Source organism: Labeo rohita, unplaced genomic scaffold, assembly GCF_022985175.1.
Source record: "Labeo rohita strain BAU-BD-2019 unplaced genomic scaffold, IGBB_LRoh.1.0 scaffold_958, whole genome shotgun sequence".
Taxonomy (NCBI): domain Eukaryota; kingdom Metazoa; phylum Chordata; class Actinopteri; order Cypriniformes; family Cyprinidae; genus Labeo; species Labeo rohita.
In genome coordinates, this window is record NW_026129918.1 from 12,546 (window position 1) to 28,988 (window position 16,443).

Below are 16,443 nucleotides of genomic sequence, written 5' to 3' on the forward strand. Positions count from 1 at the left end.
AGAGTAATGTTTAAAGCATATTTATGCTGTTCAAATAAAAAAAAAATGAAAAGGGGAGATGTAATGGGTGTATTCCTTTAAGAAAACGTGATTACGTATGGTTATGGGGTTAATCACACTTGTTGTGTTCTGTGAGTGTATTCACCACTATAGGAGAGAATAAAGTGATTCTGTTGCTCTCTCAATACAAGTGTGTTCATTAGAAATCATTACACCACCCCTGATTGAATTTGTTTGAAAAGCCATTTCAAAGAAAACTCTGAATGTATTTAAAAGATGTGATGCAAATTCTGTAATTATTTTCTTCCCAACAGCACTTCTTGTATCAGCCCTCTACCTTGTAAACACAACTTTGTTTCCAGACAAATAAAACCACCTGGCTCCCCTTACTCTTGGAAGTTGAGTAAAACCAGGCAATCATATTAGAGCTTTTTCAATCAATGTGCAATGTGCATCAGATGGTTAATCCATGGATTAAAAAAAAAAAAAAAAATTGTAAAAAAAAAAAAAAAAAAAAATTGCTGCAACACAGCAAATATCTCAAATAAAATATAATAATGCAACTACAATGCAGTAAAAAATGGACAACAAGGATGGGGTTACACTCTAAAACATTAAGAGTGCAAAACAAACACATCCGCTTACACACAGTTATACACACTCAAATGAATTTGTATGGCTATAACCATATAGCCAAAATGAGGAAGAATACTGAAATAAGACGCTAAAATAAGATCAGACTCAGAAGGATTATGCTTTGGTAAAGCATTCCTGTTCATTTTTGTTACTTTTTTTTATAGAATTGTAATAAACCAAACTAAAACCAGCCTAAATTGGTTGGCTGGTTGTAGATGGTTTAAGCTGGAAGTAGCTGGTTTTAGCTGGTCTCCCAGCCAGACTTATTTTCATCACTTCCACTTTAATTCTCACTTGCTTGCCAAACTGAACATCCATTCAGAGTTCTCACTTGTGCCAATGGTCCCGACGCCGATTCAACATGCTGAATTGGGCAAACTCCCACTGACGAGAGCCAACGTGTGGAACACACCAAACAAACTAGTCCGCAAGGCGCTGCCTGACGATCAATCGACTGCTTGGTGTGTCCTGGCCTTAAGAGGTCTTTGAACTATAAACACATCCCTGTAAGTTTCAGAACTTAAAACTTTGTTGTTAGTCTAAAAAAACAGCTTATACTGTAAATGATGCAAAAAATGCAAAAATGCAAAAAATGAGTCTCAAATACTTAAAATTGCTTGAAACAACATAAAAACCATTTTCAGACCAACAAAATTGCCACAAATGTTGGCCCAACTAGTCAAAAACAGTTGTCTGAACAAAGAATTTCATATTGTTAAAATGTTAAGGCTTTTTGGGTTCCCAGCATGCATTGCAGCATGAATAAATTATGCAGTTACTATTATAGGATTATTGTTTTGCTGTTTGCTGACTTAATTTAAACTTTTTGTTGTTGTTTTGTCATTATTGTTGGTTATTTGTTGCACTGTGATGTAAAGGTCTCATCTTTTTTAACATTTGTTGATTGCAACAGTTCTTGAGGTTTGTGTGTCAATAGTTTTGAGGCCTAGAGTATGTCCAACCACTTCTATCTTTTTGCTGGATATCTTAGTCTTGTAAGATGTTTTACAAAAACAATGTTGTCTACATATTAGAATAAGTTATTCATTAAGGTTTCTATAACAATTCAGTGTTAGACATTTGTAAATAAATTATTGATACATAAAAAAGCAACTGTTTCTATTACATGGTCACTATTGCTTTGTCCTTTCTTATTGATCATTTGATATGTACTGAGCTACTTCTGTGTTTTAAACCTAAATCACAGCGGCGTCCTTCTATGAAGAATGAATGTATGCTGTTAGCCAATCATAGCAGTGGGCGTTTACTTTCGAGTCTACAATCCTCCACGCCAATTCAAACAGAGTGTTCTGCTGAGAGGGGATAAAAGCAGGACAGAAAACAGCCTATTACTTCTAAATTATTGTGTTTTTGTAATCTTGATTACATATTAATTGGACCTTAGAGAAAAGTACAAAAACAAAGGCATTTCATTATCCCTTTAATACTGTAACGGAGTGAAGGAGATGGGAAGTGGATCCAAATGCAAAGCTTTATTGTGACGAGACAGAGACATTTACATTTACATTTACATTTATTCATTTAGCAGACGCTTTTATCCAAAAGCGACTTACAGGTGCGGAATGCATCAAGCGATTTGTCATAAAGAGGCAAAACGACCTACGAAGTGCTCAAATTACCATATAACAGGCATTGTTCAAATAAGTACAAGCTAGAAAGGGAAAAGAGTAGAAAAAAAAAAAAAAAATATATATATATTTTTTAAGTCAAATAGTGTCGAAAGAGATGGGTTTTCAGCAGTCGCTTGAAAGTTGTTAGGGAGTTGGCATTCCGGATAGCGGTGGGAAGATCATTCCACCAGCCAGGAATGGTGTAAGAGAATGTTCTGGAAAGTGATTTTGTGCCTCTTTGTGATGGCACAATGAGGCGTCGCTCACTGGTGGATCTCAGAGTTCTGAAGGGAGTGTAGATTGGTAGCAGTGAGTGGAGGTAGGCGGGCACCGAGCCTGTGGCTGTTCTATATGCAAGCATCAGTGTCTTTAATTTGATGCGAGCTGCAATTGGGAGCCAGTGCAGGGTGAAAAAGAGAGGTGTGACATGGGCCCTTTTGGGCTCATTGAAGACCAGTCATGCTGCTGCATTCTGAATCATTTGTAGAGGTTTGATTGTGCATGAGGGAAGACTGGCTAGAAAAGCATTGCAGTAGTCTAGCCTGGAGATGACCAGGGCCTGGACAAGAAGTTGTGTGGCCTGCTCTGTTAGAAAGGGCCTGATCTTTCTAATGTTGTGTAGGGCAAACCTGCAAGATTGAGCAGTTTTAGCAATGTGGTCTTTGAAAGTCAGCTGGTCATTAAAGATAACACCAAGATTTTTGGCAGAACTTGATGGGGTAATTGTTAATGTACCTAAATTGATGGTGAAATCATGCTGTAGAGTCGGAGTGGCAGGGAAAATAAGGAGCTCAGTCTTTGCCAGGTTGAGCTGTAGATGATGTTCTTTCATCCACTCCGAGATGTCCACCAGGCAGCCTGAGATCCGTGCAGCTACTGTTGGATCATCTGGTTGAAATGAAAGATAGAGCTGTGTGTCATCAGCATAGCAGTGGTAAGAGAAGCCATGCGCCTGGGGTCCAAGAACTGATCCCTGAGGAACCCCAGCGGCCAGATGATGTGCTTTGGATACCTCCCTTCCCCAGGCCACCCTGAAAGACCTACCTGTGAGATAGGATTCAAACCAGTGAAGTGGAATCCCTGTGATACCCAGTGATGAGAGGGTGGACAGGAGGATCTGATGATTCACTGTGTCAAAAGCAGCAGAAAGATCCAGCAAAATGAGTACTGATGATCTGGAATCAGCTTTTGCAATCCGCAAGGCTTCAGTGACTGACAGTAGTGCAGTTTCAGTTGAGTGGCCACTCCTGAACCCTGACTGGTTAGCATCCAATGAACTGTTCTGTGTGAGAAATAGTGATACCAGGTTAAAAACGACTTGTTAAAGTGTTTTTGCTATGAATGGAAGGAGAGAGATCGGTCTATAGTGATCTATAAGTGAACCGTTTAATGTAGGTTTTTTGAGCAGTGGGGTTACCCGAGCCTGCTTGAATGCAGTGGGGAAAGTGCCTGTGAGGAGAGATGTGTTGATGATGTGTGTAAGTGCTGATAAGAGTGTAGGAGAGATTGCTTGGAGAAGGTGAGAGGGGATAGGATCTAGTGGGCATGTTGTAGGATGGCTGGAGAGGAGAAGTTTAGATACTTCTGCCTCAGAGAGGGGACAGAAGGAGAAGAGTGGGGTGTTAGCTGTAGATGTTGTCTGTATTATTTCCTGTACGTGTGGAGCTGAGAACTGGCTGCTGATAGTTGTAGTTTTGTCAGTAAAGAATGTGGCGAAATCGTCGGCTGTTATAGAAGTGGTGGGAGGTGGTGTGGGAGGGCAGAGGAGTGGATTGAATGTTTTGAAGAGGTAACGTGTGTCTGGAGCATTGTTGATCTTGTTGTGGAAGTATGATGATTTGGCAGTATGGACTTGAGCAGAGAAGGATGAAAGCAAAGACTGATACATACTCAAGTCAGATGGATCTTTAGATTTGCGCCATTTTCTCTCTGCTGCCCTGAGTTTGGACCGATGTTCGCGGAGAACATCGGATAACCAGGGGTTAGGAGGGGTGACATGGTCAAATATAGGCAGGGTCTAATATTGGCTAACAGGTATATCAGAGCAAGACACAAGAGTAATCTGTCAGGCAGGCGAGGGACGATCAGTGTCGAACATAATCCAAGGGGCGAGGAAAACGGATAATCCAAAAGGGCAGGCTAGAGTTAATTTGAGGGGCGAACAGAGTCCACGACAGGCGAAAAGTCCAGGGCAAGCAGAAGGCAGACAAAATGATATAACAAGACAAAGATACAAGACTCGAATGACTAGATACAAGAACAAGGCTAAACTAGACAAAATGGCTCCGTACAGTTGCTAACACTGAGAATGGTGTTCCTGCACAACCGGTGGCTGCAGTTTTTGTATTATTTTATTTTATTTATTGTATATATGTATTAGCATCGCATATTATAGTGCTTGCTATTCAATTCTGTATATTATTATTTTTTAAAGAAATACGTATTTGTTGTATAGGGGTGCGTGGGGCACAAACTAACGCAGGGTTAATTGTAACACACGTGGTTTAAATATTTCCACACATGCTAGCATAACAAAATTTACGGTATTTACTAGTTGCCATGGCAACACTACACAGAGAAAAAAGTGCGCCAAAATTCAATTCCTTTTGATGATATCGCTGAATATTTATTTAAGTAAATTTTTGGCTTAAGTAAAATTTTCTTCTCAGTTTTTAGTTTTAACTTAAAATGAGACAATCTGCTTTTATTTTAATCGCCAATCTGTTGTTTATCAGTTTAGATATGTTTATTAATGCTGGCAAGTTAGCAGAAGACACTATATTCCAGTCACGCCGATGGGGAAAGTTATAACACCGCGTTACAATCTGCCCCGCTATATTAAACTATGCTATTTTATGACATTAGCCATGTAATTTTCACTATTTACTTTTATGGATTTTAAAAAGAAACCACAAGAAACAGGTGAATAAAGACTCACAATCGACGTTTAATGTTGAGAAATTATTATTTGAAGAAATGTAAAGCATTTTGGCTCGTTCATGTGTGTCTCGTTCTGTGTCTGTGTTTGGAGGGAGGGGAGTGTTTTTTGAATGTCTGAACGTGTTCATCTATTTGCACACATTGTTTGAACTATACTGTATAGCTGTGTTTTGCTATCAGGGCCTTCCCACGTATGGTTGCAATGTGTTCATTGTGAACCTCAAAAATTTGATTTTTTTTAATTCTTAAAAAACACCATTGTGTTATTTGAAAAAGTTCATCATTTTATTTTATTGACAAAATGTTTAGTTTGTTGTGTATATATATATTTTTCATTCGATCAGATAACAGCTGTCTTATGGTCATGTTACAACGTGACCCTCATATTACAATATACCCCACCTACGGGGCACTTTTTACTTCCTTTCTTTTGAGGTAAATAACGAAAAACATATACACTGTAATTATGAAACAAAGCAACATATTTATACAAGACAAATTTGAAATTAATGTGGACAAAAAATTATACTCTGAACCCCACGTGGATTTACACATTGAGAAATTCAAAAAGTGTTAGGTTGTGCGCCACGCTACCCTACACTTTAATTATTGTCCTAACCAACTCCTAACCCTTAACATAGGTAACCTGACTGAAATATTTAACCTAATTGTTCTTAATATATATTATATATATTCTGGTTTTAAATTCAGTTGTCTTGTAAAGAAAGATTATCTTTGCGAGACTTCAGTTCGATGCACACAGCAATTCACCTCTGATGTGTGGCATGCATAAAGTGCAGTAAATGGTAAAACAGTTGCGCTACAAATTAGTGTTTATTACATTAATAAATGTAAGATAATTTGAATACAAATGCTAGTTTATAACATTCAGCAGAACAATTAACTGTTTTGCACAGCTTAATTAGGCTAAATGGAGATTGCTGACACTGCCTCAAACACAGGGTCAGTTCACACCAGCTCTTACAAAATAAGATGGAAATATAAAAAATGAATAGTTTTTGTTTCATGCTTGAATCAGGGCTCCTCTAGGTGGCGCTGTCACAAAAAATATGGTCCTAGAAATGCGGTGCTAGAACTACGGTCTTCAAACTGCAGCCTCCGGTTGTGCAGGAACATACTATTGCTAACACTAGACGAGTGCTTAAGGCAATACAATACTTACGAAATGTAAGAGGAAGTCCGAGGTTTATATAGAGCGTCTGATTGGATGCATGTGATCAGCGCAATGGATGATGGGAACGTAGAAGGAACGATGGGGCTGTGGTACAACAGTCTGTGTAATGTGAATGTCAATGGAATGAGCGGGCGACATCTGGTGGTGAGCAGACCAAAGGTTATCGGCCAGATTCGTGACAAATACACCCATAAATATTTTAGAACAGCAGTTGATTTCTCAATACCAGGCGAGAACTTGTACTCAAGTTTGCAAGAACTAGTCTTACGACAAACTCAAGCTTTAGGAGAAAGTCTAGGCAAGTTTATTTTATAAAAAATATTAGCTAATCTGTAAACTAAATCCATAAATACATTTATTACTCACCAGTCAGAGGAAAAAAAACTTAAAAACAACAATATTTGAAACAGTGGCTGATCCCTTGTCTGAAAAAAAAAAAAAAAACAAACAAACAAAAAAAAAACATATGAAGCACGACATAATCGTGTTTTAAAGTGCCTATATTATGCCATGTTAAAGGTTGCTAATATTGTTTTAATAGACTCCCAAAACAGGTTTACATGTATGCAAGGTCAAAAAACACTTCAGTTTTCTCCAAAAATAGATTTAATTTTACCCCATTTCTAAATGATTAATAAACGACTCGTGCGAAGCAGTTTGAAGAATCAGTCTCTCTAAACCTCTCCTTTCCGTGAGCCCTCACTGCTGTGATTGGTCAGATGGGGCAGTCCTTTATGATTGGTTTACCGCGTACAGTGTGTCGGAAAACGAAACGCCCATTGCCATAACTGACTGACAGCCCTGGATACTTGTCAATACATAGAAAAGATGGCATCGATTTTACTATAACAATTCCAGCCAGAGTCTGATGATGAAACGGCTGAAGTGGCTGATCGACAAGTTAGCGCGGTCTTGCTTATGTAAGCGAACCGGGCACACCTCTATGTTGTAAACTTAAACATTGTATAATGCATTAAGGCGCCTTTCACATCGAACGCGGAAAGTGCTGCGCTGGCCGCTGGGTTCAGTGCAGCCCTTCAGAGCACAGCGGTAGTGATGGGTCGTTCTTGAACGATTCGTTCATTTTGAACGAATCTTTAATGTGACTTAAAGTCGCCTCGGGAGAGATTCGTTCAGTCGCGCATGCGCAACATCCTATTAGGTTCTGTACTGGAATTAGTTCACCTGTTTTAGAGTCGTTCGTTCACCTTATGGGGATGTCACGTGATGAACGAACGACTCAAACCCGAAGACTCGAGAGATGAACTAATCAATTCTCTTTCCGGCTCAGGCTGCATAGGTTAACATTACGGGGATGTCACGTGATGAACGAACGACTCAAACCCGAGGACTCGAGAGATGAACTAATCAATTCTCTTTCCGGCTCAGGCTGCATAGGTTAACATTACGGGGATGTCACGTGATGAACGAACGACTCAAACCCGAAGACTCGAGAGATGAACTAATCAATTCTCTTTCCGGCTCAGGCTGCATAGGTTAACATTACGGGGATGTCACGTGATGAACGAACGACTCAAACCCGAGGACTCGAGAGATAAACTAATCAATTCTCTTTCCGGCTCAGACTGCGTTGGTTAGCTAATTGGGCTGTCACGTGATGAACGAACAACTCAAACCCGAAAACTTGTCAGATAAGAGGCGAGGTGAGCGAATCATAGACTAAAGACCCAGGTAAACAATGAATGAATCTTTTCTGTTTCTTATAGCATTATAGTTTTGTTTTGTTTGTAGTGTGATCAACGTTTGTGTAAGCAGTAGATGTGTTAGGGAGGTAAAACATAACATTTTAATTATATTTTGCTAAAATGAACGTAATGAACGAAATGACTTGAAAAAAGATTCGTTCATTTTGCTGAACGAGACTCAAAGGACTGAGTCGGTAAAATGATCCGAACTTCCCATCACTACACAGCGGCAAAAGTTCATTTGAACAACTCATTTAAACTTTGTCTGCCGCGTGCGCGCTCCACTGCACGTCCGCTTTAGTCGAGGCCGAAACAAGTCGTCCTCGCAGGGCGGAAGCAATTAAAACGAATGGGTTTCATAGCACAGCGCTTTCCGCATTCGGTGTGAAAGCCGCTTCGTACGCCATCCTTTATCATTACTCCAACTAATGAGACAGACAGTCAAGCTGCATCAATCACAAATTGTCAGACTACAGTGGGTCCACAGCTGAACAACAGAACTACACAAGTGTGATTTAGCAGGTTAGCATGACATGTGCAGGGTTGTTACACAACATAACATACACAACTACGTATTTTGAACGATCGCCAGAAAATACAATCTTTGTAGATTTATCATCTTTTGGAAGTGAATATAAAACAGTTTTACTCACAGCATAGGATACAGCGTCTTCTGTATAATATACATGTAAATTTCCATGTGACCCAAACCCCATGGAAATGTATGGGCGGGGGCAAGATGTTTGCGATGTAGAACGTGGGCGGGCGTTAAGCAAATCTGTTACTTCGTGATGTGTGGCCATAACAGAAAAAGATTTGAAATCCTGACGACTCGTTTAAGCAAATGTGAGCCGACTCTTTTTTTTTTTTTTTTTTTTTTTTGATAGACAATAACTTTATGTATCGTGCACTTTCGGCTTCACAACTTTGCAGATAGTTTATGTTCACATACAGCTACATGACACACTGCATGAAAGATCATATTTGAAAACGCATAATAGGGGCACTTTAACCTTTTTTTAAATGATCTTAATTGCTGTGTGTAGTTAACTTGTGGTGAGGCAAGCAGATAGAATCAGCCACTCACAAAAAAAACAACAACAACAACAACAAACTGAAGTCCGTGTGATTGTGTACGTGAATGCCTCAGTAAGACCAACAACTGGTGTAGCATCCTGGCTAATAAATGGTCAAATTCTTTCACTGATGATTCACAGTGTGTTTATTGTTCACATTCCATTGAGCCATCACACATTAACTCACCATGAACCACCATAAGAACTAGAGAAAGAAAAACAACGATAAAGAAGCAACAAATGAATCTTGAAACACCAAACAAACAAAACATCGATTTCAAACACAATTACATACATCAGTAAACAAATCACCACCTTGTTCTCCCTTGAACCAGGAGCTAACTCATAAGTTGGAGTCTGTGAAACAACCGTGTTTTGCCTAACGTTCCTCGCCTAGCATGCTTCGCTTAGCGTCTAATATTATATACACGTCACACCTGCTGCGATTGGTAAATTCACTGTCATAATTAAAGTCCCCAAGCATAACTTATTTCATTTAACAAAATTATACACACAACACAACATATGAAAATAACACAAATAATAAAGTAACATATCACTTCAGGTTTTGTTACTGGGTGCGGCTCAGTTTCACATCTTGCTTTATATCTTGCTTTTATAACACCATAGTAACTGTGTTTAAAGCTTACTTCCACAGAAACATTTTTTTTTCCCCGAGATATATCTAATAATGATTTTACCGATTTTAACGTGTCACACAGCTTGAAGTAGAGAAAGAAGTATAGTTCATAAGATCTAAATGGACAAACTAAGGAAATCAGTCAAGCATTAAAATGTATTACATTCATCAAAACTAAACATACAGTGCCCCCCACTAATATTGGCACCCTTGGTAAATATGAGCAAAGGTGGCTGTAAGAATAAATCTGCATTGTTTATCCTTTTAATCTTTAATTAAAAAAATTCACAATATTCTAACCTATCATTTAAGTAAAACCATGGAAAGCAGGGGGAAAATCTCTTTATGAAATAAATGTTTTTCTGTAGTTCATGTTGACCACAATTATTGGCACCCAGTTATTGCAATGTCCTTTATTCAAGATAACAGCTCTGTGTTTTCTTCTTTAATGCCTGAAGAGTTTGGAGAACACCTGACAAGAGATCAGAGACCATTCCTTCATACAGAAACTCTTCAGATCCTTTAGTTTCTCAGCTCCATGCTGGCGCTTCTCCTCAGTTCACCTCATGCATTTTCTATAGGGTTCAGGTCAGGCAACTGGGACGGCCATGGCAGAAGCTTCATTTTATGCTCAGCGACACATTTTTGTGTTGATTTTGATGTTTGATTTGGATCATTGTCCTGATGGAGGATCCAACCACAGCTTATTATAGAACTTCTAACAGATGCAGTCAGGTTTACATTTTTTATATGTTGGTATTTGCTAGAATCCATGATGTATCTGAACAAGATGTCCAGGACCTCTGGCAGAAAAATAAGCCCACAACATTAAAGATCCAGCAGTATATTTAACCGTGGGCATGGGGTACTTTTTGTAGCAAACCTATCTGAGTGTTTGCTGCCAGGAAGCTCTTTTTTTTTTAGTTTCATCTGACCACAGAAGCCATTCCCATTTGAAATTCAAGTTGTGTCTGACAACTGAATATGCTAGAGTTTGTTTTTGGAGGATTTTTCTTAAAACCCTCCTGAACAACATGTGGTGACATAGGGGCTGTTTGATTTTTTTTTTTTTAGTCTTTTGGCCCCAAGACTCAACTAATCTCTGCAATTCTCCTACTGTGATCTTTGGAGAATCTTTGGACACATGCATTAGGACGATATAGACACACATCTTTTTCCAGGCAGATTTGTAACATCTTTAGTTTAATTTGAATTCTTAATTATTGTCCTAATGATGGATATTGGGATTTTCAATCCTTTAGCTCTTTTCTTACAGCCATTTTCTATTTTGTGAAGCTCAACAATCTTGTTCTGCACATCAGAACTATATTATTTGGTTTTATTCCTTGTGATGGATGATTAAGGAAATTTGGCCTTTGTGCTCCTCATATTTATAATCCTGTGAAACAGGAAGTTATTGCTGGACAATATCATACTCCTAGTCATTCTAGTGTGCTAAATAAATGCAAATATGAATGGGAATATACTTAGAGATATTTTACTCATTATAATTTCTAAGGGTGCCAATAATTGTGCCCAACATGCATATGAGAAAAACATTTATTTCATAACGTAAGTTTCCCCCCCACTTTTAATTGTTTTACTTCAATGAAAGGTTAGCATTTTGTGAATTTTTTGAATGTAAGATCATAAAGATAAACAAAGCAGATTTATTTTCATAGCCGTCTTTGCTCATATTTACCAAAGGTGCCAATATTAGTGGAGGGCACTGTACATTATAAAACTGACCCTACATCAGTTAATTGCTTTACCAGATCAATGCCATCTAATGGCAAACCAGCAGAATCTTTAAACATTAGGGTCTGAAACAATATGACATAACTGCATTATTTGCTAAAATCACCTGACTTGAGGAAGTTAAACTTTTAACTGTCACTCCCTGTCTTGCACATAGACATGAAAATGCACTATCCAGAGTTAATTTTTTTATAATTCATGAATGAACACATTGTGTAATATAATTTTGATGTACAATTTCCATGGTACTGCAATGTGTGATTTTAAAATGGTTTTTAAAGGATGAATTTTGAGATGGTTTTGAATTTTGAATGGTGACAGTTAAAGGGTTAATATGGTCTTTGAACCACTGGTTTTTCGCAAAATTCTTATATGAAGCCGTGTTTCTAAAGCACCCATAATTATTTTAGAACAGCGATTGATTTCTCAATACCAGGCAAGAACAGACTCATACTCAAGTTTGCAAGAACTAGTCTTATGACAAACTCAAGCTTTAGAAGAAAGTCTAGGCAAGTTTATTTTAACTGAAACACCCTGAAGGCTGACACATCTTCTGTTTTAACATTTTTGTCAAGATCTAATCTGCTTTAATCTAATCTTTCTCAGAATGTCTCAACCACAGCCACGAGAAACAGAGATCCAGCAGCATCAAAGATCAGCACAATCAGAGAAGCGCACTGGGGGTGTGGACAAAGTTTGTGGGCTGAGTGATAAATTCACAACTAACTAGTTAAATCCAATTTTCGTTACTATGTTTACCAGAGGTTGCATTAACCGAAAATTGTCCGTCACTGACATTTTTTTAATCAGTGTCGGAAAAACCTCAAGGTCGTCCCTCACTTTGACAGATTACATTGAGGATGATCTATTGTAACTTCTAACTGTAATTCCTACCCCTGTCAAGTTGGTGGCAAGTGCGCTCCAGTGTATCAGCAGAGCACTGGATCCAGAACAAAAATTAAACTGTCACAAATGTTTTGTATTTGAAATCTGAATTTGAAATCTGAGACTTTGTTTCAAAACAAAAGTAACACGAAGCTTAGCCTATTATGATTTATTGGATGGGAGGCACATTGTTCATTCATCACCTGAAAAAAGCATAGACCAAAAGATCAGTTGGAATTTACAAATCAATATTGGTTTATAAAAATGAGAATATATTAAAATCGCTTTAGGGTGTGGAAATGTGAAAAGTCATGCAGTCTTATCTGTTTCTGTTCTCTTCAAAAAATGCATGTATAGTCCTGCAGGTTCATAATTAAATATGAAAATCTGAACAAAAATAAAAGCATTAAATGTGTTGTTCTAATTAAAATATAAAAGTTAAAATGATGAGTATAGATTATGATGGAATTTTTACGATCCTGTCCGTCAAAACGACGGACAGTGATGAAGTCTAACGCAACCTCTAATCTTTATTTTAAAAACATTTTTGTAGATAAAAGCATGACTCTTTTGGACCAGCATGACATTATTGTATTGTGTTATTATATTAGGCTAATTTCATCACGTACACTACCTGAACATGGTTGACAGAGTTGATTGATGTCCAGATGTCTGGTATGGTTGCTGATGGGATTGTTCACTGCAGCTCTTGATTAGTTTGTTTATTTAATGTACTTTATGTCTCTTTATTTAAATATTTTGTCAGTCTTTATATATATGTATATACAGTACTGTGCAAAAGTCTTAGGCCACTAGTATTTTCATCAGCTAAAAAATGGTTTAAAATCAGTTAAAGTCTGTCTTTTTCTGTAGTGTGTCAGTAAGAAATATCAGTTTACATTTCTAAGCATTAATTTTGCCATTAATCATAATAATCCAGTGAGATTTTTGTTTGCACAAGGAGTCTGACAACAGCGAGTGCTCTGCACAGAAATCTGATCTCATCATCATCCAGTCTGTCTGGAATGACATGAAGAAACAGAACAAACTCAGACAGACTAAATCTGCTTCAAGAAACCTACCTGCAAAGCTGCAGCACTGTTAAAAGTTTTAGGCACTTGTGTAAAAATGCTGTAAAATGAGGATGCTGTTATAAATAGATTTTCTTTATCAATTACCTTCTATTAACTAAATGAAATCAACATTTAATTAAAACCATTGACGGGTGTATAGTTTACAGCAGATTTTGCCCTAGGTGCACTTGCGCAAAATTTTTCAGGTAGCTTTGCCACAGTTCAGTTTTTCTGTTTCTTCATGTCATTCCAGGAAGACTGGATGATGGTGAGATCAGATCTCAGTGTGGAGCACTGGCTGTTGTCAGACTCCTTGTGCAAACAAAAATCTCACTAGATTATTATAATTAATGGCAAACAGAATGTTTGGAAATGTAAACCGGTATTTTTTACTGACACACTACAGCAAAAGATAGAAATAACTAGAAATAAGCTGGTGAAAATACTAGTGGCCTAAAACGTCTTGCACAGTACTGTATATATATATATATATATATGGGTCTTCTGCTCTGACTTCATCCATAATTCTTGTTTGGAATACATTTTTTTTTTTTTTTTTTTTTTTAGAATCAAGAATTTTCAAGAATTTATTGTTCTGTCCACAAAATAAATAAATAAATAAATAAAGCAAAATATTATTTATTTAGGGCACTCTATGCTTTAATAAACAAAAAATAAATAAATAAATCTTCCAAATAAAACACTTTGTTGGCACTTTTCTTTACCATACAAGCTTAGTATCAACTTGCGCTGCTCAATCTTACTTACACGTCTTTTAATTTACTCATTAGATTCTTTACTTAGCAGTTCCTTAACTGTAAATCAAATGGTATCAGTTGTGATGGACTGGTATTACAAATGACATTAGAATAAGTAATGCACCATTATCATTATAAATATTGATAATCTCTTAAAAATACATTAAGAAAAAGCAATAAAAGGACAGAGACTGTTTATGCTTGTTTTACAATACCAGGTACATTACTAGCCTATTTGATGAACTTAGTTTTCCTCTCCAGTTCAGTTCTTCTGGATCTGATGTCATAAACCAGCACAACAACAGCAGCAACAGCAGCCACGCCCACTACAGCAGAGATGACCAATCGGATCACAGCTTCAGCCGTTTGACTCCAGTAGTGGTCACAGTCTTTAAAAAAAGTAGGTACTTGTTAAAAAACGGCATTATACAAACTCTTTGACATGTTTACTCTTAATGTATTAAGGTGTCAGTAAGTGAGACATTGTAAAGAAATACTGATGCATTGTCCTACCTGAACATGTCTGGCAGAGTTGATCGATGTCCAAATGTGTGGTCTGGGTGCTGACAGGATTTTTCACTACACAGCTGTAGGTGTTGTTATCCTGATATTCCACCTCCAGAGGTAAAGAGAGACTGATGCTGAACTCAGACACACTGATGCTGGACAATAAACTGTTTCCTTTGTACCAGTAGAAAGTCACATGACTCACATTCACCAATGAACACAGCAGCACACTTTTGAAGGCAGATGATGATGATGATGATGATGATGATAAACACTGAGGAGAGTATCTGGTGATGACAGGAACAGGCACAGGAGCTGGAGAGTAAAAAAAAAAAAAAAAAGAATAAGTACAACTGACAGTAGGTAAAAGGGGTGTTACGTAAAAATAAAATGTAAATATAATATTGCTGTTAAATTTATATTTATAACATATGTAATACTCACCATAAACAGTGACAGTAAATTTAATGTCCATCTTTCCTAAATCGTCACTTAGTTCATAAACACCAGTGTGTTCATTAGTGATGTTTGTGATGGTGAGATCTCCAGTCTGTCCATTGATCTGCACTCTGTCTCTGAATATCTGAAGGATGTTGCCCTCCACTTTTTTGTTTATGAGAGTTCTGTTTAATCCAAAGCGCCACTCATGATCGCTCTGTATTTTAGTAAGACCAGTAGAGAGTGTGAGAGATTCTCCCTCCATCGCTGAGACAGTTATATATTTTGTACCAGCACCTAGTGATCAAAAACAAATATACATATTTAAATTATTTAAATATTTAACCATTCAATCCTAATAGGCTCATTTAAACCCTTAATCCTACACATACAAAAATATTAGCTAATCTGTAAACTAAATCCATAAATACATGTATTACTCACCAGTCAGAGGAAAAAAACATAAAAAGAACAAAACAAGCACGTACATCATATTCTTGATCCGTTTGAAACAGTGGCTGATTTGTCTTTAAAAAAAAAAAAAACACACACACACAGCATGAAGCACGACAGAATCGCGCTTAACATTTTTTTCATGATCTTAAATGCTGTGTGTAGATAACTTGCGGTGAGGCAAGCCAATCAAAAAAAAAAAAAAAAAAAACCTGAAGTGCGTGTGATTGTGTACATGAACGCGTCAGTAAGACCAACAACTGGTGTTGCGGCTCAGTTTCACATCTTGCTTTTGTAACACCGTAGTAACCGTGTTTAACCCTTTCACACGTACGATCACACCAGTGTGATCAGTCTTGGCTGGTCCCTGGAGCGTACGATCAACCGGTATGATTCGAACGTTCAGCACATCACGTGATCAACTGCTGAATTCAAATCTGCTTTGGCGGTTTGGCTGGCGCTAAACCAATCGACAAACTAGCGCTTGTCATATTATCGCAACTATTCAGTGTTTTCAACAATAAAATGCTTATTTTAGGTTCCAGACATTTAAATACACATAAGTCCTAGTAAAACGATGCATTTATAGTTAGCAAAATACAAGCCAATGTCTATTGAACCGGCAATAATGATCCTTACAAATGTTATCTGACATGTTTTATTGATATCATATACACATTGTAGGTAACTATAAAGTTTACTCTGCTCTTCTCCCAGCTAACCAGAGACTTACTTTAATGTTTTTCG

At 37.4% G+C, this 16,443-nt stretch overlaps 1 protein-coding gene across 1 annotated transcript; it reads right to left on the bottom strand.

Moving 5' to 3' along the window:
* Window positions 1-14,242: 14,242 nt before the first annotated feature.
* On the bottom strand, window positions 14,243-15,808 carry LOC127162512 (hepatocyte cell adhesion molecule). The gene is made up of 4 exons (XM_051105292.1): window positions 15,688-15,808; window positions 15,250-15,540; window positions 14,812-15,120; window positions 14,243-14,687 (listed from the first exon to the last, which is right to left on the bottom strand). Exons 1-4 carry the CDS (start codon window positions 15,734-15,736, stop codon window positions 14,530-14,532), a joined length of 807 nt encoding a protein of 268 aa, XP_050961249.1. The 5' UTR covers window positions 15,737-15,808; the 3' UTR covers window positions 14,243-14,529.
* Window positions 15,809-16,443: the final 635 nt, after the last annotated feature.

What these genes read in the sequence shown, in the direction of transcription:
- LOC127162512 (XM_051105292.1), bottom strand. Translation starts at nt 15,736, where the DNA reads ATGATGTACGTGCTTGTTTTGTTCTTTTTATGTTTTTTTCCTCTGACT. An exon ending in ATTTACTGTCACTGTTTATG is followed by an intron (nt 15,121 to 15,249) that starts GTGAGTATTACA and finishes TTTACTCTCCAG; the next exon opens with CTCCTGTGCCTGTTCCTGTC. An exon ending in ACTCTGCCAGACATGTTCAG is followed by an intron (nt 14,688 to 14,811) that starts GTAGGACAATGC and finishes CTTTTTTTAAAG; the next exon opens with ACTGTGACCACTACTGGAGT.